The sequence below is a fragment of the Fonsecaea nubica genome, assembly GCF_001646965.1.
Source record: "Fonsecaea nubica strain CBS 269.64 chromosome Unknown Scaff28, whole genome shotgun sequence".
NCBI classification, from domain to species: Eukaryota; Fungi; Ascomycota; class Eurotiomycetes; order Chaetothyriales; family Herpotrichiellaceae; genus Fonsecaea; species Fonsecaea nubica.
In genome coordinates this window covers 259,678-286,905 of record NW_019173701.1, presented here as the reverse complement: position 1 = coordinate 286,905, position 27,228 = coordinate 259,678, and the positions used below count along the sequence as shown (strand labels likewise).

The 27,228-nt window shown below is 52.6% G+C and overlaps 6 protein-coding genes across 6 annotated transcripts; 1 reads left to right on the top strand and 5 right to left on the bottom strand.

Annotated features, from left to right (window-relative positions):
- Positions 1 to 6,403: 6,403 nt before the first annotated feature.
- Positions 6,404 to 8,099, bottom strand: AYO20_05088 (hypothetical protein; the record flags this gene model as incomplete). Its single annotated transcript, XM_022643382.1, has 2 exons — positions 6,404 to 7,880; positions 7,936 to 8,099. The coding sequence occupies 2 exons, from the start codon at positions 8,097 to 8,099 to the stop codon at positions 6,404 to 6,406; spliced, it is 1,641 nt and encodes a 546-aa protein (XP_022500719.1).
- Positions 8,100 to 10,232: 2,133 nt separating this feature from the next.
- AYO20_05087 (hypothetical protein) lies at positions 10,233 to 13,223 on the bottom strand (the record flags this gene model as incomplete). Its single annotated transcript, XM_022643381.1, has 2 exons — positions 10,233 to 13,124; positions 13,194 to 13,223. 2 exons carry the CDS (start codon positions 13,221 to 13,223, stop codon positions 10,233 to 10,235), a joined length of 2,922 nt encoding a protein of 973 aa, XP_022500718.1.
- Positions 13,224 to 14,049: 826 nt separating this feature from the next.
- On the bottom strand, positions 14,050 to 16,305 carry AYO20_05086 (hypothetical protein; the record flags this gene model as incomplete). Its single annotated transcript, XM_022643380.1, has 1 exon — positions 14,050 to 16,305. The coding sequence occupies one exon, from the start codon at positions 16,303 to 16,305 to the stop codon at positions 14,050 to 14,052; it is 2,256 nt and encodes a 751-aa protein (XP_022500717.1).
- A 3,222-nt stretch (positions 16,306 to 19,527) lies between these two features.
- Positions 19,528 to 19,899, bottom strand: AYO20_05085 (hypothetical protein; the record flags this gene model as incomplete). The annotated part of the gene is made up of 1 exon (XM_022643379.1): positions 19,528 to 19,899. One exon carries the CDS (start codon positions 19,897 to 19,899, stop codon positions 19,528 to 19,530), a length of 372 nt encoding a protein of 123 aa, XP_022500716.1.
- A 1,690-nt stretch (positions 19,900 to 21,589) lies between these two features.
- Positions 21,590 to 24,457, bottom strand: AYO20_05084 (hypothetical protein; the record flags this gene model as incomplete). The annotated part of the gene is made up of 1 exon (XM_022643378.1): positions 21,590 to 24,457. One exon carries the CDS (start codon positions 24,455 to 24,457, stop codon positions 21,590 to 21,592), a length of 2,868 nt encoding a protein of 955 aa, XP_022500715.1.
- A 1,191-nt stretch (positions 24,458 to 25,648) lies between these two features.
- AYO20_05083 (hypothetical protein) lies at positions 25,649 to 26,860 on the top strand (the record flags this gene model as incomplete). Its single annotated transcript, XM_022643377.1, has 1 exon — positions 25,649 to 26,860. The coding sequence occupies one exon, from the start codon at positions 25,649 to 25,651 to the stop codon at positions 26,858 to 26,860; it is 1,212 nt and encodes a 403-aa protein (XP_022500714.1).
- Positions 26,861 to 27,228: the final 368 nt, after the last annotated feature.

Here is a 27,228-nt window from a genome sequence, read left to right as displayed (position 1 = left end):
GGTATTTGGCGGATGTGCAAGTGTTAAAGCCGCTGACGTTTGGGGGACAAAGGGACGGGGGGTTGCCAGTCAAGATCCAGGCGTGGCTAGGAAAGCCAGTTAAGCCCAGCAGGAAGCAACGGCACCGAGTCACGGACAACGGGGGCTGCCCCAATGCGGTGGTCTGTGAGAGCCCCGAGAGGAGCCTGTGAGAGCGTGGTCTGTTTCTCGGTCGTTCTTCTGGCCCTTGATGGCTCTTGCACGGCTTCTTGGGATGGCCACTGCGGCGCTGCCCCTTCTTAGCCGATCGACGATGGATTGCCAGCGTTTCCGATCCGTGGTGGATGATTATGTAAAGGGGGCCGTGCTCGGCTGCGGCACTTTTACTCGTACGAGCACCAGCGAGAGGGATCTTGTCGACGTGTTCAAAGAGTGAGGAGGTTTGAGGGCGTGGCAGGTTGGGTTGAGACGCAGGAGAATGGATGGATGAAAAGCAAACAGAGGGAAGAGTAGAAGGTTTGACCAAGACGAAAGGACGGTCTGGGGTCGTTACCCTCCAGAGGCAAATACAAGTACGAAGAGGGTAATGGCTGCGGGAGGGTCAGTGATGGAGATGGAGATGGATGGAGATGGGTTATCCTGGTGGTTTCAATGGCTACTACTCGCAAACTCTTCCAGACAAGCACAACCATCCGCTGCCTTCTTTTTTTTGCCTGGCTTTCAACATCCCATCTTCCAATTGCTCTTGCCGCGGTCTCGGACTCTGATGTGAGAGGGAAAAGGGAAAAAAACTCAAAAAGCCACCCGTTTGGCAAATTCTCCGGAGAGCCGTTGGAGGATCCGAAGTTGTTTGGCTGTGCACAAGAGAAAACGACTAGGGGTGCCTAAGCATGGTGGCAGCCGTGGCAGCTTAGCAGCTAAGCAGCTAAGCAGTGCTGAATACTACGGAGGGCGGAGAACAGAGCCAAAAGAAAACAAGGAGGTGGAGCCACTGTCAGAAAAGAGGCGCGGGTTTGTTGTGTCGTCATTCGCCATTTGATCCTCGTCTCTTTGCCTGACCTGGCCCGGCCCTTGTCTGCCTCAAGAAGCAACTCTGAACATCTTTTCACACCCTGCCATCCCCTGATGTTCCCACCCCCCGAACAATTCCGCGCATCAGGGTCAATGCATCTTTATCGACCATCGAACTGCCTGTTCCTGCCGAACCTGCGGAAATCGATGTTTGCCGTCGTCCTAAAACGTGGCGTGGTGGCCTGTCGATCTCAGGGGATGAAGAGGGGGGTATCTTGGGACATCTGAACAGCGTGGTGCCACCAGTGCCACTACTACGTTTCCAGAACTCCCGTACTTTGCAAGAGGCTATCATGACACAATCTACATACTTGGATACTGAGGCAACTGAGGGCAACTCGGGAGGAAAGCGATATACGGTCAGCCCCGGCCCCAATGAATCCATGTACGAGAGCCCCGTAGTGCCAGTTGGGCGGCTTCTGGTCCCCACGTCCCAGGTTCGACAGAGATGGGCATTGGAGGAGGCATAAAGATAGAACAGCAGGTGATATTAGGTATCGACTGCGGTGGTTGCTCATGCCCCTCCAGCTGACCCTCTCACACTCGCTCTTCTTACTGCCTCGCTCTCGTTTTCCCTCCTCATACTTTGAGGGCTACAGAATGATTCGTAGACCGCACTTGGAATGCATGTCCATCACAAAAACTTGCATCAACCCATCGACCATCATCTGCCTTCGTCTAGCAGGCCCTTCGTGACGCCAGGCAACAGGCCATGGGCTCCTCCAATGACTTTGATTTGGCCTCCTGGTCGCCAAAACTCGCCCACTTGCACCAGTGTGTAATGTGTCACGCTTTCACATCAGCAACACAAGACTCTACTGGTCACCCACTGGCCACTGGTCCGGTGGTGGCATTCTTCCCCACGAAGCTCCATCTTTGATCCATGCACATCGCTGGCCATCGTGTGCCGAACACCAGGAACTTCGACCGGCTTGTGACCCTCTTCTTACTCGCCCACGTCGTGCCACAAGTCACGTCTGGTCCTCGAGTCCAAGTCATTTTCCTGGGTGAGTGAGCCTGCATGAGACTGGATGCATCCACTCCAGAAGCTGGGCGATATCGCATTGGACAAATCCATTATTTCTGCCCATCACGGCCGTCTTCCAGTCAATTAGCTTACGAGGCGCAGCAGAAACCTCGTCCTCACTCGTCCCAAGAGCGCCCACGGCGAACTGAGTACGTGACCACGGCGGTTCCAATGTTTTCTCAGGCAACCTTGCAGACGACCATGGTAAAGATGTCCATTGAATGCTCATGTCTTGATCGAGGTGGTTCCCATTGTCCGATCCAGAGCGCCCCAAAACCTCACAGCCAATCCGTGACATTGAAGAGCTTCTTCCTGACGGGGCTCCTGGCGCCCTACACTCCACCTAAAAGCCAACCGAGCGGGCCTCGTGCGGACCGCACCCCAGACCCGGCAGCCAGCCTAACAGAGGAAAGAGAAGACGTGATTCAGAAAAAGTGCCTGCTGGTGATTGGCGGGGAATTGTGGGCATTTCTCCCAGCTTCCAACTCTACGGATTATCCGATGATCGACGAGAGAGAAAGTTGGGGAAACAGGACAAGACAAAATGCTCCATGAAGGTCTGTTGTGTGAGACTGGAGAGAGCAGCTCATCGATCTGAGTTACTCTAACCTCAAAGCTGTCTACATCTTCGATCTTGCTCAACCACCACTACGATCTCCTCCGTCATGTCGCAGACTCCTGCCCAACAACCCGCGATACGAATATTCAAGGCAATTCTTTAGACATGCAGTCTGACCAGGGGGTTGGGTGCCCGTGCGCCGCCTAGAGACTGTGCTCCGATCGATTTCCTGAGCCACCTTCTCGAACCTCTGCAGACATGTCATCAAGCGCTTCCTTCACCAATCAAAAACAAAGAATGAAGCTATTGCCGTTTCCTCCCCTGGATGTCACACTTTCAGGTCGATCACATGTAAGTATATTGGGGTGCACATCTGACAGAGTTTCGATCACGAAGTACAATGGGTATTATTCTGACAGCGAATCCGGCCCTGTCAGGGGTTCCGATGTGTTTCCAAATATCGTGTTCGTATATGCCCAACCCGGGTTCATTGAACAGGAGTCCAGAACGTAGCCCAAGCAAGGACGCAGCCTATCATTATCGTTCTCTGCACAGAGCGCCGAATCGGTTTCCAAGAGCGACCCATGAAAGCAATGTTGTTCCAAATCCAAGTCAACACGACACGACAATTAGGCGGCAAGGCATGCATGAGAGAGTGACACGGCGTCCTTGTGCGCATTCCACGTAACTCGATCATTCTCAGCCTCATTTGACTCCCAGCAGAGTGTTCGAGACGGAGCTCAGAGCGAATTACTCCCTAAAGAACCAGACCAACTCAAAGGCCTTATCGATGAAAGCATTGTCGATCACAAACAAATCCGTAACTTTGTGCCAACCCTTGCAAAAGCCAACTGTGGAACACGCAGCACTCGCCACGTCTGTGGCTGGTGCCTATTCCTTAGGTGCCTCAAGGGCTCCGGCATAGACGTACCTATACCATAGATGCCGAGTCATGCGAGGGGCCGCCTAGCCGCTCTCTAGAGCCATTAACGACCTCTATCCACAGTCGCCTTGTGGCTGAGAACACGGTTTGCGTGTGTACTCGGTATACAATGCCAGGTCTTTCGAGAGCACACGGCCCATTGGCAGATTATCAACACACTCTGCTCGTGAGTCTCTCTCGAACCGAGTCTCCGGTGGCGGCGATTGGTCACTTCTACACCAACTCGCCCGCACCCACGAGTCTCATGTTCACGCCTGGGCCGACCTGTTCGGGTATGCTCACAGCTTTCAGGCTCCGTGCACTAGCATGGCTGAAAGCCGGCCCTCGTCATGTTCATTGTGCTCAGGGTATATTGAGTCACGACCAGAAATACTCTTGTCATCTCCCGGTGGCGACGGCAAAACTCCCTGGTGGAGGCAAAGAGCAACTGTAACCTGGCGTGCCTGGATCACATGATGACCGCTGCGCATCCTGAGACGGTTCAAACAACTCTGGATCTGAGTGATCTGCTTGCGAGATGGCGGACCCGAAACTCTTCAGCAGTTCCGAAGAGCTGAGATCGTCGAGGCTCCCAGTACGGAAAGGATGAGAGCAATCACGACGCAAATCTCAAACGAAAATCCCGTCCATGGTTGCTCCATGTGGAAACATCAGGTTACAATACTCAGCCCAGAGAGCCCGAGTGCCTGATCAGGATCTCCAAGGGGCAGTTTCCGGGATCTGTCCACTTGATTGTCGTTGGCTAATTCCCCTCAATGATCAACTTCTTCCGCGTCTTAGCCAACGAACATCTCCTTTCCACCCATGGGTCCAACAACTGATCAGGCGTCCCTTCGTTCCTTCTCGCGCCCTTAATCAGCCACACTAGGAACTCTTTCGACGCGTAAATGATATCCACACATCGTCTTCGACGTCCAAAGGCAGATTTGAGGAAACCATTTGCGGGGAAGCCGGGCGGGATAGGCAACAGTCCTAGCATTCCCGATAGTGATTTGTCGGCTTGTTGCCCAGGCCCCCAGAGGCGAGCATGAATGGATTGCCTGGCTCGTGAAAGCGCAAATCGTATTCTTATCTCAACATCGCCTCCGCCATTCATCAAACGCCCCCCGCAAAAAATGAAACAGTTGGAGCGAGTGATTCAAATGATGCATTACGAGTACTTCGCAAGTGGACTCGCCAGCAGGTCTGCCTTGACACATGCAAGCTCCATTTACTCGTAGGAACGACGGTAAGGCGTGCTGGGGTGTTCCCCTTTACCCGGCTGTGGATCGACCGCCCTCGAAGAGGCAAGAGAAGGAACTTTCTGAATGAATCAAAGAAGTTGTCCACGCGCCCGTGATGCTGTTTTCGAGAAAGATGCTGGAAATCCTCGGGCTGTGTATGACAATGGTTGGTTATTCTCCTCATAATTTTTGCCTTCCGATATTCCTTTGCTGCCGTTCTCGTTGGCCAGCCATGGGTACCTATGAACTCTTCTCAGCTGTTTGCAACAAAGCAAGTTCCTGTTTCACATTTCGCACCTCAGCCTGCCTGGTGGCACAGCCAGGTCCATGTCTGCCTTCCGGTCGTTCGATGGTGATCAAATAGCTTGAACGCCGTTGTCTGGCTGTCTATGCCGTGCGAAGATGACCATACCAAGCAGAGTATAAGCACAGCATGTACAGGACACTGTTTTGAGGTGCCGTGGTTATTAGGCAATCGGCAAGTTGCAAAGGTGAGTGTTGGGAGCGGCGACGACGCAGCTTTGGAATAGCAAAGACAAAGCTAGCCGACCATGTCGTTCACTGGAGCTAGATGCATCTACGATCCTTTTGTTCTTTGAGGTAGCTGGCTGCCACTATGTCAAACTTGCATGTTTGTCCCCTGTGATGTGCTCGGGAGCCTGAGCTGCCACAAACACCATTTGTATGGACCGACGACAAAGGCGGGTGACAGGCTGACAAGATACCCTACTTCACTTTTGACAGGTCAGGTCGGCTACCCCCTCGGTGCCATCCAGGACGAACACCCGAAAGGAGACATTTTTGCTCCATCGACGAAAATGGCGGGTGACATGAGTGCACAACTTATTCACTTCTCACTGAGTGATCCTTGACAAGGACAATGCTGTCTTGGCGACCGCTGAAAGAAGTCGCTCCCTGACCCGACAATCACAGTGACGGTCGACAGGTTCTTCACTTCAGGACTTGTCCAGGTGACCGTCCCTAGTACCCCGCCCAAGAGTAATACCCCGTGGACCGACGATGGCGGTGACGGACGACAATGACTTCACTCTCCACGAGGATGTCAATGATAAACACCTCTTTCGCAATTTGTCAGACAATCAACGATACCACCACACATGTTACTATCCAGGTCTCCCCGTTTCTTTTATTCCTTATCCTCCAGAGGTACGCCCCGTCACCGGCATATCCTATATATGGGATTTTGCGAATCGACGATGAGGGTGACGGACGGCCTGTATTTCTCTCCCTCCCTTTTCAGTATCTGTCTCCCTCCCCGTCCAAGAGCCTGCCCGTCGCTCTCTGTCCCCAGGGACACGCCCGGTCCTATCCTACAAGGCATTTCGCGAATCAACAATGGGGGTGACAGATACAAACGGACAGCCTGGTTTTTTTAGCCCTTCTCAGTCTTCACCTTCATGAGACTAATTCTTCACTCTGTCCTCTAGGAATACGCTTCGATACTACCTAGTATATCCTATACCGGGGGTTTTACGAATCGACGACCAGGGTGACACAGATGGACGGACAGCCTGTTTTTTTGGGATTCCTTTTAGTCTTTACCTTCATGTTACTCTACTCTAATCTGTTGACTGCTCTCTTCATGCGCCGACAACGCCCCCAAAATCACTCACGCCTCGGCGGAAGCCGTGCTCGAATTCCCATCCAAATGGACACATCCGCGAGCTCGCAATTCCTCCCTGCTGCATACGCTTGAGGATCCAGAGATCCAATGCACCGATCACGTCTGCACCAATAACAGCATTCTCATCCATACTTGTAGGCACAACTGGGTGGCTGGCACTCGCACCATCCAGGCCCACACCACCAGTCAGGACAGCAGCTGCACCAGGGTTGGAGGCAGAGGGAATTTGGCCTTCCACCCGTGCAGCAAAGAAAGACCGCGCATCTGCCCACCCGAGGTTCCAGCCGTCGCTATACCGCCAATGCTCAAAGTTGGCACCGGGCTGCGTGCTTGTCCAGTACGCCGTATGTCCGTTGAGTGCATCATGCGAGAGCTGGGTCTTCCTCTCGTCCGCTTGCGAAAGCCGGTGTTTGATTTCTCCCACGGTCAACGTAAACTGCTTGGGGCATACAATCTGTCCATCATCGGTGGATGCCTTGAACCCCCATTCCCAGCCAGGCATCCACTCCATCTTGAAAGTCCAGAATGCCGACCCAGACGCTCTACTCTGCCACCGCTGACTCTGAGCCTGACCAAACTGCCGCATCAGTTCAGCTTTTTGATCAGCGGGAGCTTTGCTCCATGTCTGTGGCGCCAACGCAAGGCTGTACTCGCCGACGAAGACTGCCACGGCAGCCTGATGGGCGAAAACGTCCCCGACAAGACTCGGATCGAGTTCTTGCAGCTCTGTCTTGACTTGCTCGATGATCTCGTAGGGAGACCGCGACGTGTCTTTTTCATCGAAGGTCCAATATTTGTGCGTATCCACAATCACCGGGCAACGCGGCATATCTGGATTGTTGTATGCTCGAGTGAAACGCACGGCGCGACCCAAATCCCATCCATCGCTGATATAGATAGGGAAGGAAACGTCCATGGTAGATATACGTTGTATGATATCGTTGTACCACTCATACATACCCGGGGGATCGATGATGGCTTCGTTGCAGACTTGCAGTCCAACCACTCCCGCCAGTTGTGGGTCTCGGATCGTCTCATCCGCAATGAACATCAGGCACCGGGTCGCAAGCTCAAGGTTCAACGGGTTACCCCATAGTTCGGCTTTCCCGCTGCTGGTGCCAGAATGGGTTTCATGATTGGCACCGCCTGGAACGCCGTGAAGGTCGATCAAAACACCGATGCCGTGCTGGAAACACCGCCAGACGAGGCGCTTCACAGCGGACCATGCGTTGATATAGACCTGAGAGGGGGCCATGGCGAAAGCTGTGTTGGCACAAAAGGCTGGGCCCAATGTGAAATAGCCGATCGGCAGCCGAATTGAATTGCAGTGTGCAGAAGTAGCCAGCCAGTCGAGGTCGGTGTCGGTGAGGGCGTTGGCCCAGTGAGTCTCCCATTTCTGGCGAGTTGCATCGAGGCCACGGGCATTGATGGACCTGGGTGACCGGTTAGCAGAAAGAGCCTAACGACGTAGAGAACGAGTCTCCCCACGCAATAATGGCGTCAAGTTCACTGCTCCCCGGCACCCCTTCGTCGTACATGCTCCCGAACAGCCATTGTTCCAAGATGAAAATACTTCCTAGATTGGTCCCGTGCTGGTAGCGATATCGGAGGATGTCCTTTGGGGTCGGTCGAGTCGGTTGTTGGAATGACATTGGGGGAGGTTGGACGGGATATTGCTTTGGAGCTGTGTGGATCGGCCTCGTATTAGTGATCTGCTCCAATGGAAGAATAGATAGATAGGGGCGATGGTGAATTATATAGAGGGATTGGTTGACTTGTGGGTTGAGGATGACGGTGCCAGGTGAGAGGAAAGAAGGCGCAGTTTGAGGGGAGAAGAGAGAGAGAGTCAGTCAGTCAGTTTGGTCAGGGACATCATCAACCTCGTCGACTGCGCTCTCTACACGCCTCACTTCGACCTGCGCCTCGAAACAAACAAGACATACTTTCAGTCTCATCCTTGTTCCCTTCCACCGTCTCTCGAAGATCGTTAAATGCCTTTTTTAGCGCTTTCCTCATGGTTTCGGCCTGATCACTGGTGAACACGAGGCCGATGCAGAATGCGAGAACAGGTCGTGACGGCAGCTAGTCACCGAGTCCTCTTCCGATGCGCAACACTCGAGGAGGCCTTTGAGAGTGGACGGGCACGACGAGGTCTGTGGGGGTGGAGTTGAAGAGTGCCCATTGCGCGGCTTGTCTTGTTGCTTTTGACATGTTTGTCACATCTCACCAAGTGAGAAAATAGCACATCTCTTGGACATGCACGGTGGACATCTATCGCCGACCAATCGACGTGATGATATTGCTCGCTGTCCTCGGGCTTTGTGGTTTTACAGAGAAGGAGACGGAGAAGAAAGATGTAATATATTTGTGACAGACTTTCTAGATTAAAATACAAAGTGACCTTCATAACTACATCCTCGGTCAGAACAAGTCTACCTACAGCAGCATCTCAATCTTTGCTCCTTACGGAAATGCACGATGTATGTGAGGTATAGTGCCTTGAAATACTCTTCGATCTCAACACCTAGCCACTTAATGAGTTCTTTGAGGGGCATTCACCGAGATCCTTATCATCTGAGCCTTTCTCTCCAGCAGAGTCCCTGAAGACGGATGAACTGCTGTTGCTCCGCCAGTGCTCGGAGTGTTCCGTTTCGGCTTCTCAAAACATAGGTGGCTCAATGTATCCGCGATTGTTGTGATTTTACTGCTACGCCCGTCTCTGTATAAGGGCGTGGTGTTTGCATAACATTCCTTTCTCTCCTGTCTCCCAGATGTACTGCCGACTCTGCTGCTGTTCCTCCCTTGTTGTAATTCTGCCGAGGAATCAAGTCTGTCGCTCGTCAATTCTCTCGTCTTTGCATCATTCTCGCTCGAATCCTCCACACCTCGTTGCATCGCGGTCCACTGTTCCATGTTGTCTTGTCTTCTTCCCTCGCAGAGATGCTCCATATATCGGATCGGCGTCCACCTACCTTTCAATCCTCGTGCTGTGTCGTACATCATCGTGAATACCCGAGCATCCAAGGTGGATCAGCACCACTAGTCACAAATACAGACAATACCAAGGTTCTTATACTCATAGCAGAGTGCCGAAGGGTTGGGTTCATCATCCTTCCAAGAGACAGGTGTAGGTGGGTTCAAACCCCACGCAGTCAATGAAGGGCTGCTAGAAGGTTTAATACTTGGCAGGTTGGACGATATGCCAAACATGGCAAACATGGCAAACATGTCAAACATGGCAAACACAAAGAGGCTATATGAGGAGAGAACTGCTATTGTTTACATGTCCAATACCTGGGTGTGGATCTTGGATCTTGGATCTGAATAGATGAAGAATAGCCCAACTGTACACAGTCCAGTCCGCTCTCGCAGACCATGTTTTGCCGTCTACACATGCGCCGCGGCCCAATCGCTTTCTTACTCGAGTTTGTTGCTCCCACGGCATACATAGGTAGGTACAGGGGCAGGCAGCCTTGTAACGTGGACACATCAGCTCTATCGCCATATCGCCATATCGCTTACGAAAGTTCCCTTTGCCTCCCGCGCAACGCCATTCTGTGCTGTGCCACGCCGCCTTGTTGCGCCTTGTCTTTGAAACAGACAATAAGCCAGGACAGGCAGGTCAGCACCATGCTTACCAGGACCACCCTCGCTCCCAAAAATCATCGCGCCAGGTAGATATGTACTGGAGTTTTATGCATTTCCCCCCAAGACCATATCCTTGTTCTCCTCTCGTTCCACATAACCAAGAACAATTCCACCGAACACCCGTGGCAAGGGACCAGTCACTTCATCAACAATTCCATCTGTTCTCTTCTTTTCGCGCGCATCGACATTGACAGACTCTGTTGCGCCACCGGGATGTCTTTGGCCTCGCCAATCCCCAGGGGATCCAGGTCGTCTACCAACGTCTCTACTGGCTCCTTGATTTCGCCGGTGGAGTTATCCTTTTCAGCCTCTTTGCCCACGGCGGAGGAATCATCTTGCCGCTGAGGTTCCTCTATCTGTGGCCTGCTACCCTGACCTGGCTCCTGCGGCTTGATGAGAGGAGATAGACTTGGACTCGCTGGTAGCGGAGCCGCTTGTGCTTGCTGCCCGTGTGGAAAATGGTGAATCATGACCGTGCTCTGATCGGAGGTAGACAGAATATTCGATGCTGCCGAATCGTCCTTAACGGCTCGGAGGCGGTCGCTCGTTTTCACATCGTCGTCACGGTCTTTCTTCATGATAAGCTCATTCGGTAGGCCTTGGATATTCTCCAATTCCTGTTTCGCCGATGAAGCAGCAGGAATGGGTGTTCTTGATCTCGAAAATGATTCTCTCGGCATCGGCGATGCTGTCCGAGATGCTGTCCGTGAGGGGCTAAGAGCAGATCCAGACACAACAGGCACCTTCGACCTATCTGCCACTGGCTCATGCGCCTTCGAATGTAACTTGGGTGGAGGAGAAGCTGTCAATCCAATACTCGCCTCACTCGTCTCCAAGCCTACGAGCACAGGGGTCCTAGCCCTGGAAGTGGGTGCCGAAGCAGAGGATGAGTAGTCAAGCTGTGATCCACCAGCATCCGAGACAGACGTCCATAGCTCAGCCCCTCCTCCTTCGATTGCACCATTAGTTTGCGTTTTGATGGAGGGTTGTGGTTTGGCGTTCATTTCGTCGTCGGTGCGGCCAAAGAGTTCATTCCACCATCTTACCTCGTCAGGCCTGGGGAAGATAAGGCGTTCTTTGCCACGAATGTTGTCGTCAATAACCGGATCGTATTTGGGATTCAGAAACTCTTGTTTGCGGGCGAGAAAATAGTCCCAGACGCTTCTGGTGCGATCGCTAAGTCTGGCTTCCTTGCGTTCCCTTTCGTTGTCACCAAGGAATGTTCCATACTGACAGGAGTACAGATGGAAGAGGAGACGTCGAAGGAATCGTTCGGTAAACTCGAAGCGGGTGGGATATTGGTACAGTAGCTGGTACGTCGCATCGAGAAATTGGTGGAAAACTGGCGATGTCTCTTTGACCCTAGTGACCGGCTTCTCTTTCTCCTTCTTCGCTGCTCCGGACACAATCCGTCTTCCTGGTTGCGATTCCGAGTCATAGTTGTTAGGCGTGTCCGCGTCCGAGTCCACATTGATCGATTCTCTCGACTCGTTGTTCTTGGTATTGGAAAAGAATCCCTTCGCTGTCAAGAATGCGTTCTCAAAAGTGGCCATGGCTCCGCTCTTCTCTTCCTTGCCATCAACATCCTCACTCCCTCTGCTGATTCGCTCGTTCTCAATTTGGAACCACTTCTCTGAACTCAAAAAACCCGAACGATGTTTGAACATGTGGCCGAAGCTCAGCCAATCCTTTTCCACCAGTACCATAAAACCTTCCATTGTTCGGTAGTATGGATCAAGGCATATCTGGCTGAGAGATGACAGCTGGCTTGTTCTGTCCCAACCATCACTGCAATGAATCAGCACATGGCTGTGTTGCAACCCGACTTGTCGCGCGATTAGTCCCGAGCCATCCAGAATGAGACCAATGTGTTTTAGCCAATTGCTCTTCTGTAGTAACTCCTGGTTGGGCCCCAAGGGAGTCAGGTCGGAATCCTTGAACGCGTCGATCACTTTCTGGAGACTATCTCGCATGACATGGATGTTGTCGATCCCTAGGTATGCCTTGGTAGCAAACTTGTAGTTGCTCATGTCTTCGGAGCCCATGCCCTGTGTCTGCATAACCAGAGCATTGATAGTGGGGCGTGCATCCACGATCATATTTCGCTGCTGCGCCCCGTAAACCAAAGGCCTTCTGTCTTCTGCACCATCTTGGGCGTCATCATCTCCGCGAAACCTGGAAATGATGGCATCCTCAACGGCTTCAGCGTCCGCCTGCGACATTTCACTATCCAAGACAACTGCGCAGTTAGATTCTTTGCTAGATCCGGAGTCCTCCCTCTCCGGTGGAGGCGAGTTGTAGGCAGATAGTGGTCGTTCAGCCCTGGTAGTGTTGAAGATTGCCGCAACGAGCTTTTCATCCTGAATACTCCGATTTCCTCTTACGCCAACCAACGGCTGAGATGACCTAGTGATGGTACAGTCATTGACCGGATGAAGATAAGTAAGGACCGGTATCCTGGCTCTGGAGCGATATCGTCCTGCATAGTTCAGAGTGTTATCTGAGATGGTTGCCGGGACCGCAAGAACGGCAGGGTATGTCGGAGAGAAGCTGTAGTCCTTGTTGATGGTGGAGATCCTCCAGTTGGTCTTACGACTCTCGTCGCCGAGGCCCATTCTCCTCCACTCCCGCATGGGATCATACAGAGCCCAACCCTTGCCGCCCACATCTTTTTCAGGTCCTGTGGGATGATATGAGAACGCGTACAGTTTTTCGATCCCGCTCAGCTTGCACGTCCAGGCTTTGACACTGTCGTAGACATCCCTAGCCTTCCGGTCATCATTGAAATAAAAGCAATAAAACGTGAAATCGCGGCAGCGCAGACGGATGGACGAAGGCTGCCGGGAGGCGGTAGGACTAGGCCGGAAGGTGCAGAATTGAATGATGGGATATGTTATCCAATTTTCTCGGGGTCGAGTTGGCTTGCCGTCGGCGGGAGGAGCAGCATGAACGAATATGAGGTGGTGAGGCGTCAGATGCAACGTTCCGTTGACCTGGATTCCTCGACGCGACAGGGTCACATCCTCAACCTGTCAAGGGATACATTGTCAGCCTCACAAGACCCGGACTGTCGCGCACTAGGGAATGGATCATATAACCTTCGCGATGCGGGTGCGCTCCATGGCCATTTTGGCGTTGTGCTAGGCCAGGCGGCTGCCTCGCGGAACCATTGGCGGGGCTGCTGGGAAACGACGACTAAGCAACAAGGGAAGCAATCTAGCCAACTTGATCGGTAGAACTGAAAGACCTAGGAAAAAAGAGAGAATCTAATAGAAGGATTCAGGACGGACGACCACAGTGACTGAGGATGGAGGGTGCATGGGCAGGTTGGACAAACAAATCCACGATCGACGTCAGACGATAAACGGGCCGCCAGGGTCTCCGCATTCCACTTAGCGCAGCCTCGTCAAAGCCACGGTACGAGCTCGCGAGGTAGATATCTTCCAGGACATATCAAAGGACTAATGGTTTATGAATGGATTTTTTGTATTCATCGGTCGAGAGACAGATACACAGTGATTGTTCACTCGGCGCTGCACGACATGTCTTCTACATCCCCACGCACTAAAACACACCCCTTGCTCCGAGACAACTGCCTTTTGAATCTAAGCCGTGGGTTTCCCATGTGGCCCTTCTCAGCGACAGAAATCCCAAGCCCTTCCTTTGTTCCCTGCCGCATTAATTCACAATGCAAATCCATTCGTGTCGTGACTAGTTGTACAAATTGCTCAGAACTTGACATTTCCCAACATCCGTTCCGCGGGGGTGGGAGGCCCCTTTTCATGCATGCTGACCCATTACTTCATGGTTCTGCTGTCCCTTTTGCTTGTCCATGCCAGAAAAACGCCATGCTATGTTCAAAATGCTTCCACAATGTCCATTCTAAGTTAGACATCAATCCAAAAAGGAATAAGGCCGTATCTTGCCCGCTTGTCCTGCATGCGTAGCTTTTACTCACAAGAAGTCATCAATGTTCCGAAATATCTCGGGTGCTTCACCTTGTTGGTGAGGACTCCTAGGGTCAAATGGTGCTGGAATCTGACTCGCGACTGCGTATGATGCCGGCTGTTGTATCTGCCGTGGCAGCAAAACTCCTCGTGTAACGTTCTTACCACTGCCATTAATCACGGTCAGGTCTGCTGTGGTCGTGATGCCAAATGGGGACACCATAAATTCTGTGGCCCTCGGCGACAAGAGCGAGGAACCCTCGTCTGCTTCTGTGGTGGGATCCATCCTGGGCGAGCTGGTCACAACCCCTAATCTGGGTGTTTTGGAGGGATTGGAGAGTGGCTGGGGAGGTAGCGAGTCGAACTTTTCGCGGAATGGCAGTGGTCTGGGCGACACACTCTGTGGAGGGCTCTGAGGACGTGGAGGACTGCGCGATTCCGCTGCGGGCTCTGGGTCTGGCAATTTCGTGGTCTCGGGCGATTGCCTAGCAATACTTCCCAGAATCTGGCTCAACTTGGCTGGCGTAGCTATCGAATCTGCTCGTTCATTCCTGGGAAACAGTGGCACTGGAGGAAGGGCCTTGTCAAGTCTCAGCGGCGGGGGTGCTTTCTCATAAGGGTCCGTGGCAAAAGCACCCATCTGAGCCGGTGCCGGGTCACCGAGCCAGGAAGATTGCTTCGCGACTGGTGTGTCCATCAGAGGAGAGCCCGACGATGGTATCTTCCACCAGCTCGCTTTGGGGTTGTTGCAGTGATCGCCATAGACTCCTTTGACAACTTTTGACCGAAAGTCCGTCAGTTGATAGATCAAGCTCATATTGGGTCCGACCCATTCACTCCGTTGCTTCACCGCCATATACATCGAGTGGAAATCCGGCTGGTAGCCTTTATACAGGCCGTACGCGATGACCAGTGAGGCTGACCGACTGACTCCTAATTGGCAGTGTATCAAGACCTTTTTACCCGCTTGTATTCTTTCATCAATTAGTCGACATAGGCAGTACAGATCCTCCAATATCTCCGAATTATGATCCCATGGTACATGTAAGTATTCGGGTTGTGGGCGCTGAGCGAACGAGTTTGGCCGAGGTGTGGTGGGTGTTGGAGTCTCGTTGGGTCGAGGCCACTCCCAAGCCGACTTGAATGACATTTCCGAAATGGCGGTCTGGGGTTCCATCTCGAGCTTTGGATGTCCCAAATCAAAAGGGACTTTAATTTCCTTGGCAACATTTATGACCATGTCGAACTGGCTTGCCTCTTGTGCCGTCGGCTCCAAGTACAGATAAACTCCGCTGTCGTATATCAGGACAGGTCCCCTCGGGTATCCCCTTTCTTGAGTTTCTTGTGATTTTTGCTGGTGGAATTCGTCCTCTTCTTTCAACTCTGGAAGCTGAGGGTTGACAGACTGAACTGCATTGCTTGATTCCAACCCAGACCCGGACATAACAGTGCCAGAGGCGGGTAAATGCAGGAACAGCCCCCCAGGGGGAGGTTTTGTAGGGGAAGCTAGGGAGGCGAGAGCCGGTGAAGACGCCATATGATGTAACGACGGTCGAGAGCTGGGCGTTGGAGGCACATCCAATGCTCGGTTAAAGGTTAGCTGTTGAAAGCCGGGGGTCCTGATTGTGAGATTGGTCGGCTTTTTTCTTCCTGTTCGAGGAGTGTCCTTGGAGGGTGAGACGGGAGCGGAGAATGCATGGGATTCGAATCCATGTGCAGTCGAAGGGCGGGGTAGCACCACCGCGCTCATATTTAGCGACAGGTTCTTGACATTCTTGGGGAGCTCTGGAACCAAGGCAGGCTTCATTGGCAGGCCGTTCGCGTTTTCTCTGATTGTCGGTACTGATTGCTGTTCAAGGTTGCCCGAGTGTTCTGTTGAGGGTCCAACCATTATGTTTCGGAAAGGGGATACGGGAGCGTTTGAGGAGGCTGATTCGGGCGACGAAGAGGGAGAAGAGTCTGTGATCAAGGGAGAATCGAAGGTTGAGTTGGTGGTTGTAGGTGAGGATTCTGTAGAGGCGGACGTCATGGAGGTGACGCTGTCGCGATGGTGTAAGCAGAGAGCAGAGTGCGGCACGGTCGAGTCTGCAGGAAGAGGATTTGCGTCGGTGACGAGGATTTGGGTGTCACTCTCAGGTATTGTCTCCGAAGCGGCCGTCAACTCTTCCATCGCCTTCAAGATGCTTGTATCGGGCTTTCCAACAACTGACATGAAGGACGGAAATGGTGTTGACATGATCGAGCCCACCTCGACCGGGGGCATATTCGAGTATTTGGGTTGGTAGTAGAGAGGTGGTCGTCTCTTGCTTGAGGACCTGGCGATTTGGGAGGATTCGACGCAGCCTACTGGCAAAACCGTCGAAGCTGAGCCATGCCGAACACAGCGGCGGATTGTACTCGTGACGTCTTGGTAGTTGTTGGCCAAATCAAAAGACCTTTTGCGCTGATGATTGTTAGCAAGACAGTCCATTGAGTCTCTCAACATGATGACGAGTGGTGATGACGACGAAGGCGTGCTGAAGGACCATGGCACCAGCACATAAGTCTCTCCAGGTCAGACGGCAAGAGGGAGTGGCGAGGATTTGGTACTGACATACAATGACTGTGGTCGAAGTTGAGGTCTCAAAACAATCCAGAGTTTAATGGTATCCGGAACGGTCAATCGCGGCGCAACAACGGTGAGGCATGCGACACAAAACAAAAGCGAGGATGGATTCCTTGTCCCTGTTGCAGCAGGTCCCCTAGAGTATCCCTGGAAGGAGAGACGGCGGTGGTTGTTTGTGCTGGGTTCGGTCCTCCGCAGTTTCAGATTCAGCGCGTATCCAAAGTGTGCGGCGCAGCAAGTCAGGCTTTCCTCCTTGGCCGCGTTCGTTCTCCGACGATGATGGCTCCACCAAAGTCACAGAGTGTAATACGGATTTGGGATGTGGGATTTTCGGTCGGGGGGTGACAAGCAACAGACTACTTGGTCGTGCAAAAGGCTATAGAGTGTATGCGCGACAGAAATCCGGAGTAGAGAAATGCGACCTGAAGGTCAATAAAAGGCGAAGTCGCAAAGGAGGGGGAGGACAAGAGACGATTAGTTGACAGCAACTCGGCGGCTTTTTCGTTCGAATCAAAGAAACCGAGGACGGGCGGCAAAGTGGAAGTGAAAGCGGACTATGCGACAGGTTGAGGCTTGAAGTCGAGGACTGGTGGACAAAGAGTACTAGGTAGGAGTGGTCGGTAGGTGGTAGGGGTTCTGGGTATTCGATGAGAGGTGGGCAAGAGTCTCGAGTTTCAAGCACCGAGTAGTGGGTGGATCCGGGTGCTTTTGGCCGACTGGCAAATGAGCAAGGAGAGAGAACGCGGGATGGCGCAATGTTGAACCGGGCCAGGTATAGACGAGCCCACGAGGGAGAAGTTGCTGGGGTGGAGATGGAGCAGAGGAGGGATCAGGGAGGGTTGCGATCGATAGTCTGGATAGAGGAGTCGAGTACGAGCAGTAGTGAGGATGATGGTAGGTGGTTGGGGACCAGGGTGCGTTTTTCTTCGAGTCTGGATTGAAGATGAAAGAAAACATATGTACAGCAGCTACTACCTGGTACGATCCGAGGAACACGAGTAGATCCAGGCTGCCCACCAACGCCCGCGGCCGTCAAACTGTCAGTGAGAGTCTCTTTTAGGCGCTTGGACAAGATTTCACCTTTTGGCACAAGAAGCGAATCATAATGACTTGGAACGATCAGGGCAGTTGTCGGGGCTTGAAGGGGGCCAAAGGGGTCAAACAATGATTGGTTTGGGGGCACTAGGGGGCATGTAGGAGCCACCAACCTGAAACGCAATGCCAATCGCCCAGGCACGCAGGCCACCTGAACAAGGCCCCCTCCTCCCGAAAAATGCCCATTACCTGTCCAAGCACCCAGTAGGCTGAATGAGGCCCTGGGTTGGCCCCGTCATTGCTTCTATTTCTGGCTTTGATCCGGGAAATTTGCCGCGCGCATCCACTTGCCCATTGCCCATTGCCTGGTGCAATTATTGCCCAACAGCAAGCTGAGAGTTATTATTCATAGATGCTGCCCTCCAAACATAGCTCGCCGGTGATGTGTATATCCCCATGAACCAGCTCTGCTTGCCCAATACTCTCCCAGGAAAAGATTATGCATGCTGACCGACTCCCTTTGATCCCAATAGCTTGGATGCAATGCTCCCAAAATAAAAGAACCCCCCGCCCTCGAACAATCAATCTAAAGAAAGCTCTTCTGACTGCATGCGCAAGATTCTCCCAAATTCATCGCTAGGGACAACAAAGGGACAACAAAAGAGGGGGAAATAAACAAAGGTCAAACGCAAGACGGATCTGCATCCCCTTCACCCCCACATCCGGTCGCGCATGAGACCTGCAAGATTGCACCGCGTTTCAGATTGCTACATGCCACCAGCCTTCCCTTAAGATGTCTGTGCGCCGCCCCTCCGAGGCTGGTGACATGAAGCCTCGAAGGCTGACTGTGTACGAGGTACTAAGTACCGAGTAGTACAACGCACCTCAAACCTCACCCTTTTCTCCTCAGTGTTCCCATAAAGAGGACCCGACGTCGCAGATTACAATTTTTATGCCTCAGGTCTACGATAGAGAGAAGCCCTCATATCTGCCTACTCTAGAGGTCCTTGTAAAGCGTCTGAACAGGATGCTCGATCTCATGCATTCTGCTTACCCAGGGACCATTATTACTCGTACCTTAAGTTTCTGTTTCCACTTTGACTCGCATGGGCCAGGCTTCCTACCATCAGGCCTTCTCTTTTCATTCCTACGAGTATGAAGGAATCTGGAAGTCAACAACCTCAGCCTCCTTGGCGGCTGGGCCTCATGCTCGGGTACCGAACACCATCGACTAAACACCATAACGTGGCATCAACTCTCTCGCAAGGGAGCGTGGTTCGGGGCCGGAAATAGGGCATGCGCAAGCGAAATCCGTGTTGAAAGGGTCTGACAGCCTAACAGGCTCCCTCATACAGATACTTTACCACGTTGATTGAGGTTGCTATTTCCAGGTCCTCGTATTCCCCATGCGAGCTTGTGGCAAACTCGTCCGCTCAAAACAGGTTGCCCTTTGGAGTGGAAAAAGAACGTTGTCTATCATGCCAGTTTCTCCTGAAGAGACCTGACACCCCATATCCCGAAATAACTCAAGTGAGTCCCAAACTCCAAGCCCTTATTGGGCGATGTGTCCTTGTGTTTTTTTGGATAACCCATAACGCCGTCATTTTGGGGAGCCATAGCCATAGCCATCCTTTCCGCGTGGCCAGAGTTTCCCGAACCCCCGACACTGCCAGGAATATAACCACCCAGTACTCTCCGTAGGCTAGATTGCTTGCTGGTATGCCTGAACCAGGTGAGGTCGGAATGGGCAAGAGTGAAGAAGCGAAGAAGACAGACATAAGCCCTCCCAAGTCCCAACCGTTGATTCCCTCAACCCAAGAACACCTGCCCTTTCCCCATTGTTTTTTACGACTTTTGTTGTGCATCCGACTTGTTCTTCAAGTACAACTCCCCGATGCCTGACTTGGCTTTGTTGACCTTCTGTCTTGTATTGACAGCAGCCGAATAGTGGGAGAAAGAGAACGAAGACCAGTCACGGTAGTCTCGAGTTGGCCTCGACACCTCGACGACCCTGTTGAGTTTCTTTTGAGGTTTGTCATAGGTGAAGATGTCTTCAAAGTCAAAGTCCTTGGACGACAGGTCGAGAGCATCGAAGTTGGTCGAGGCCTTGTCCAAGAGTTCTCGCTCCGCATCTGACAGTGAGATGTCGAAGCTGGCGGTGCGGGCATAGGGAACCAGCTGAACCTTGGGAGAGACGTGTGGCGAGATTGGATTCATGAGGTGTGTAGATGCCGTGGATGATGTCGATGTCTTTCTCTCTATGGTCGATCGGCCGGAATCTGAGTCGATGGAGCCTGGACTGTATAGCGGTGGTGACCCAGAGGTGTGTCTTGTGAAGCCATCCATCTCCCCACAACCAATTGGGATATCTGAGTGACGATAGCGACGATGGTCCTTGAGGGATATTCAGAAATATCACGTATCAGTATCACGCTCGGTAGTCTTTGGATGCTGCTACTGAAGGTCGGGTGTCAGGTCGGTAGTAAGCTGCTCTGAGGTCCAGACGAGGTATTTGTTTCAAAAAAACCCAGGTTGTTATGCTGGCTCGAATCGTGGACAAGTCGGGATCAGCTGTACACAAGACAATGGACAGGGCCGAGCACGCCAACAGGCCAACAGGCCAACAGACGCAAGACCTTTTGATGTCACTGGTGTTTCGTGTTTGCCTGACACTTTCTCCACAACGTAGGTATGGGATATACTCCAAACAAATCAACAGCTCTTGCTGCGTTCACAGTCTTACGTGTGATGCTGGCCAGCGAGGGGACCGAGTACTGGGCCCAGAAGGAAAAGGATTGTGGATGGAATGGTCGAAAACCAGATCTTTGTTTGTTTCTTCTTTTCCCTCTTAAAGGCTGTAATTAGGGGGTTTTTTCTTCCCGACAAACTTCTCCGGTCGCGGGAAGAGGGAAATATCTCATCGCCTTATATCGTCACACGCAATACGAGGGAACCTGCAGACAAGGCCAAATGAAGTGAGGACAAAGGAAGCCGAAGCCCTGCCTTAGACACATGCCATCTCGATTGGTGATGGCGACATCCCAGGGACGAATTAGACTCCACGTACAAACAAGTATGGCTCACTATGGTGTTATGTTAGCATTTTTCCTGTGCTGTGTGGGCTTTCCTTAAGGTGCTCATTTGGGTCCTCTATTTCGCTCTTTGAGTTGGGAATCCACTTGAGGACAATTACTCAAGAGTCATCGTCGATGGCGTCTTGTCCCGCTCATGTCTGTGGTGTGTGTGTCTCTCTCTTTCTTCCACCGCCTTCTGCCCCTCTCCGCTCAAAGACAGGATCATGCTGGGATTCAAGGTGCCAAGCGAGGCAATCCGGAAGCAAGGGGAAGGGCGAAGACTGCAAGACTGTAGGCTGGTCGTGATATTTGTTAGTCATAATCCATGGATGCATGTCCGGGCAATTGGTGTGGCATGATGGTTGCGGGCTTCGGTGGCTCTGTAGGTACGTGGCCATGGTGGTCAAGGCGGTCATGGTGGCGCCCGGAATGAAAATTTCGTCTCCACGTGCATGGCTGGGGCCATGATTCGTCCATGTTCTGCTTCATTGGTGCCGTTGTCCATGTTTCTCCAACTGCAGCCTTTGATTCCTTCTGGACACTTGTCATGGCCGGTTGCCAGTAGTCCGTGTTAACACGAGCCCAGATCAGTGGTGAAAAGAGAATACCGAGTACACCTGACCGCGTTACCGCTAGAAATCCATATCAAAAACAAACTGCCACTTGCAGAACAAGTCCAACTAGGCCAATTCTATATTCATTCCAGACCTGCCCAAGAAGTGAAGCTCCTCGCCGGCTGGTGTCGGCGAAGTCAATGGAGAAGGACTGCCTTCCCGGGTTATCCATTGTACAAAAAATATGATACAATTTGAGGGGGCGATGAGACATGCTCATCAAGATTCAACACTCTGTCCAGAGCCCTGTCTTTCCAACGGCATGGTATTATCCAATTCTTGCCTCAATGGTGCAATATCTTTCATTCCTCGTGCCTCTGTCGCTTCTCTCGTCGTTGCATTCCGCTCTGCTTTGGCCGCTCGAAGTCGACTACTGACACTGCTGATCCTACTCGTGAAGCCGAGACTTCTTCGTGTCCCGGAAGGCCGAATAGAAACCTGACTCTCTGGTGTGGCCTCTATCGGGCTCGATGCAACAGCTGGGACGATCGTGATTCGACCCCATGGTTCTTTGGGTGTCACAGGGGTTTGATCTTGAGTACCCACGTTGCTCACGTTTGACGACGGGGAAGCATACTTGCGCCTCGGGACTAGATGAGTGCTGATATGAGCAGGAAGTGGACTTCTGGTCACTGTGGTTGTTTCAAGCGCTGCAGGGACAGGGTGTTGAGGCATGGGGTGTTGGGCTGTATATTCTCTCGAATATGCCGCTCGATCTCTCGCTGCCTGGCGGTAGGTGCTCACTTCCGTCATAGCCCGGCTCACTGGACGGATTGAAGGGCTACTTTCCTCGTCGTCCGTGGTACCATCCATATTGTACCCGGGAGTTCGCCTACTACGTACTAAGGTAGTAGATGTCCGTCCAAGTCGCGTCGATGAGGAGCTAGATATTTGAGGCAAGGCTGTAGGTGGTGTTTGATAAGTGTTCTCGGGCGAGGTTGGCTGTGCATTCAACGTGGCGCCGAGTGGTGCGCTGGTTCGTCGACTTTCTAGGCGCGACTGGACACGAGAGGTGACCGGAGGTCGATCATTGGGCTCGTTGCTGTATCTGCGGCTCCGCAGGCCCGCAGACGTCGACTGGAACGCATCACGACTACCCGGTCTGGTCACAGGCTGTGGAGGTTGTTTTTGCTCTGCTAGAATTGCAATGGCCAATTCGGTCAAGCTTCGACACATGCTTTCCGTCCGTCGACGAATCTGACGTTCCGAAACCGAGGAGATCCCAATAGTGCTGGCAGCGCCGCTATGCCCCTCTGGATTCATCATCATGGACAATTGCAAGGCGTCCTGAGCCGTTGCTTGTAGCTTTTGATAAACATCATTATTGAGGACAGCTTTGGCATTACCAAGGGCCTCGTGGAGATTCGGGTGGATGTTAGACGGAATGCCTTCGATCGCAGACTGCAACGGCGCCACAGTTGGTTTGTGCTTTGGCGAGGACGACATGGTGGTCGCAGCAGTAGTGGCTGTCTTTGGTCTCTCTGACGTAGTCATTGCGGCAGCCGAAGACGGCGGGAGCTTCCCAGTAAGCTCGAGTTTCCTGATTCTCGATTTCAAGTCATCCAACTCATCCCAAACTGTCGAGGGAGCGGTTGTGGAGATGGTGGACTCGGTGGCATTGTGGTCGGGTACGCGGGGGCGATCAAGAAATGCAGAATCCGAAACCAAGCGGCTGTTTCGGGCCGTACTTGGACGGGAATACGCACGCACTGGTTCTGTGTTGGTATTGGTGTTGGTGTTTGAATTTGTCGTGGAATATCGTCTTGGTGTGGCTCGTCGAGGTAAATCCGTTGGATGTGTACTCTGAGTCTCGAGCGCCCCATCTCGGATGGAGGCTTCTTGAGTATACGACCGTGTGAGCGCGCCCGGCACATGTTGCCCCAGAGAAGCTCGTTTGCTGTAGTAATTCAGTGCCTCTGATCGACCTGCAACACTCGAAGTGTCGAATCGCTCCTGTATGGGAGAAGATTTGTACCCGGTCGAAGGCCGTGTACTCGAAAAGAAAGGCAGTGAAACTCTGGATCGTCTCTTGTCAAGTTTGGGTTGGACCTGGCTCCCACGCGACGCGTCGGTCCGTGCAATATTCAAAAACAAGTCCTCGCTCTTTTTTTCATCGCTGCTCGAACCCTTGCTATCGTCCTCCGAAGGTACTGGTCTCAGTAACTGGGGGTCCGAGTTCTCCTTCTCCTGTGGATCAGTCTGAAGCACGCCCGCGGCTTGTTCTTTACTCATGGTCGAGTTAGGGGTAAGCACACTCTGTGTGTCTGCGGTTTCCGGGCTAGATACTTCCAGCGTTGTAGCCTCGTCCGTGGAGGAGTCAGTGGTCGAGGGGGTCTGGTCTGGTTTCACGGGCGACAATCGCGCTGGAGCAGGCTCGGCAGCAGAGATGAGTTCATTGGCCTTTGAAGGGGAGGAATCACGCGTTGTCTCGGTGGTAGATCTCGTGGATGGATTTCGATCCAGCCGGATGCGGTCCTGGGATAGCGTTCGCTGAGTGCTGTATGACGGAGGTGGGCCACAGACTGTCTCGACGCCGTAGCTGCTGTGTGAAGCAGGAGGTCTTTTCTGTGAAGGAGATCGCTGAAGCGTATTAGAGTTTGTTCGATGCAGGGGAGTTGACGGCTGGCTGATCCCGGAGGACGAGGAGGGGCGATTGTCGTTCGGGTCGTGGTCGAGGGAGATGTTGAATGAGGGAACGCTCAAGGTCTTTGAGATTCCTACTAGCTTGCGCATTCCAGGGGACGGCTGTAGCACGACGGATGAATTGGAATCTGGGGCATTGGAGGACAATTTGGGTTTCTTGCGCAACGGAGGCCGAAATAATGTCAAGTCATTGTTGGCATCTGCAATGCGGGCCGGATAGAAATGGGGGTAGGGAGGACGCGGTGGGAAATCGGTTGTTGTACGAGCATCAAGATCATGACGGGTCTCCCGGGTATCTAGTGTATAGAAGGGCGGAGAACGATGGTGATGATGAGGAGGAGAAGGAGGATATGATGTGGTAGTGGTCAAGGTCGAGGTCGAAATCTGGGGTGGAAGTGAAGGTGAAGGTGAAGGTGAAGGTTTGGTGGTGAGCGTGTTGTCCATGTGCGCTCGCCGCAGCTCATTTGATCCATGGATCATCCAACCCTTGCTAGCCCCGTCTCGCTTGTGGATGGTGAAATCCCCTACAACGACACTTTCAGCACTTGTTTCTCTTTGTCCATCCTCTCTCGAGAGGGCGTGGGATCTCCTGGAAGAAATGGGGGAGAGAGAGAAGCTCGCAACAAGTCTACGGCATCGCTACTTCTTAATCTATAGTGGAGGGAGGAGTCTAGGCCCGTGAGCCTGTGAGCTGCCTCATTCTCGCTCGTCTAGGTTCGTCCCCCAGCAACTAGCAAGCCTCGGAGGATTGTGATGGGAAGTGTGATATCTCAGGAAAACTGCTGCTCTCAGTGCCGCATGCTCTGGTGCCCGTGTCGCGTCTTTTGTTGTGTGGGAAAGGGGGCATGACTCGGCCGCCTATGATTCGACCCAGGAGATCCTTGCCTAAGCCTGATCTCCCAGTCCATCAGGCACTAAGGCTTCAGATATGGGCGCTATTTCCAGTTAAAGAAAAGCGTCAGAGACCGGCACTTCGGGCATCGGTGTTTGAGGCTTAAACCCCCCCAACTGCCCCCTATTGCTCTGGTGGTCTTTGCTCCCTCCTTGGTAAGATCAACGATCATCCACTTCTCCAGAATTGCAGGCTACCCCTCAGCTGGCCCTCATTGAGGCCGAAGTCGTCACATTTCCATCGATCGCCCTCTCTAGAGTTCCGCACCTGGTTGTCGTTGCTGCTGTCTTCTGCTCATGCATCATGACAAGCTGAGCAGCAAAGACTCTATTCCCCAGCAACAAGTACTTGTTTCTATCTCCTTGCAACGTGTTCTTCCTCGGTTGGAGGTTCGGATATGCAAACTGTGCAGCGAGGAAACTAATGCAAGGAACGAAAGCCACCCAGCTACCGTCGCCTCTGCCTATCGCCACTCGGCTGATCCTTCGGTTTCGCGATTGAGGTAGTAATATGAAAAGAGAGAATTGTCAGAAAGAGCGACACTAGGGATTGAGAGGGGATGGAAAACAACGAGCAGCTGCTCCTTCGTCGAAAAGGTCATTGAGAGCCACCGTCAGACTGTGAAATGAGTCACTTGCAGCTGCCAGGCAGCAGGTTGGATCTCATGGCCCTTGGAGAGGAAAAAAGGGAGACTCCCTCCTGCTTAACGGACTCTCTCACCGAGCACATCTTTATCCTCAAAAATGGCTACCAGACGGACGCGCATTGTTTGTATATCTGATACCCACAATCAGACCCCTCAGCTGCCCGCTGGGCACATCCTCGTTCACGCAGGCGATCTCACTAACCAAGGCACATATTCAGAGCTTCAAAAGACTGTTGACTGGATCAGGAAATCGCAGTTTCAGATCAAGATCGTCGTCTGTGGGAACCACGACGTTACCTGCGATGTTCCATTCTATCAAGAGTACGGGGGTTACTTCCACAATAAGAGACGGGAAGATCCTCAACGCTGCCTCGACTTACTCCGCGCCGACCCCTCGGTTGTTTTTCTTAACCACGAGGCCAAACAGATTCGTATCGACCATGGGGGAGGGCTGGTGTCGTTCCTTAAGACCTTTGGCTCCCCCTATTCGCCAGCTCATGGTTTTTGGGCCTTTGGCTACGCGCCAGAAACTGCTCCTCGATTATGGGATCAGATTCCCCTAGATTCAGATATTGTAGTGACGCATACGCCCGCCAAATTCCACTGCGACGAATGCGGTAAACGTGGAACAGCAGGATGCGAAATCCTCCGTCAAACCTTGTGGAGGGTTCGCCCCAGGTTGTTTGTCTGCGGGCACATTCACGATGCCTATGGTGTTGAGGCTGTCACATGGGATCTATCCTCTCCCAACCTCAGATACAAAGAACAGAGCGTCCGAAGGTGGGAGGACCCGGAGCCGGGTTCCAAGAAGCAATTCACCGTCGATCTGTCGTCAAGAGCCAAGTCTCTAGCATTGCGCAATGACGGAAGCGTTGGCAATCTGATGTCAACAAAACAACCGTCAGGGATTCGGGGTGTTGAGGTTGATGGCACTGTTGATGATGCCAACACCGATGAGCAGGACAAATGCCATCCAATCCCCAATGCCCCATCTCTCTCAAAGCCGCCTTTTCCCGACTTTGAGAAGGCTAAGGTGCCAATCTCCTCAACGCCAGATTCTCCGAGTACCAGCCATAACGGGACTCGTGGTCAGGGTGGTCTAGCATCATCAAGCCTGAGATCTGACCAAGAAGCACTTTCTGGTCGAGAGGGAAGGGCGGAGACCTGTGTTGTCAATGCGGCTTACATGGCATCAAACTGGCCTCACAAGGGCGGCAAGAAATTCCATAAGCCTGTTGTGATCGACCTGGATTTGCCGGTTGTGAATGAGAAAGAGGTCCACCAAGGCCCGCACGATGAAGAGACTTAACTTGGACCTGTGGTTCTGTGGCATCTTCCGACGAGTCGGCTTTTGCAAGTCGAATATCAGTTAAGCGTGTCATGTCTCAAGTATTGTTCTGTTTCGAAAAGGGTAGGTTAGCAGTCATCGGGATAGGCAAGATCTTGGGCGGGAGTTTTCCCTTGGTTACGACAAGAGCAGCCTGCAGTGGAAGAGGAGTCAAGAGCCCTTTTCTCTACCTTGCGAACAACATTTGAGGCTCGCCAGAATGATCTACCTCAGGCACAAGCTTATTATCAGGAGAAGTCCCATCATGTCAGGCCAGCAATGACATGGACCACGCCTACGCCTTTGGGGAGAACAGCAAAGAGCGCAAAGGCGTTCCATCCCCAATCACA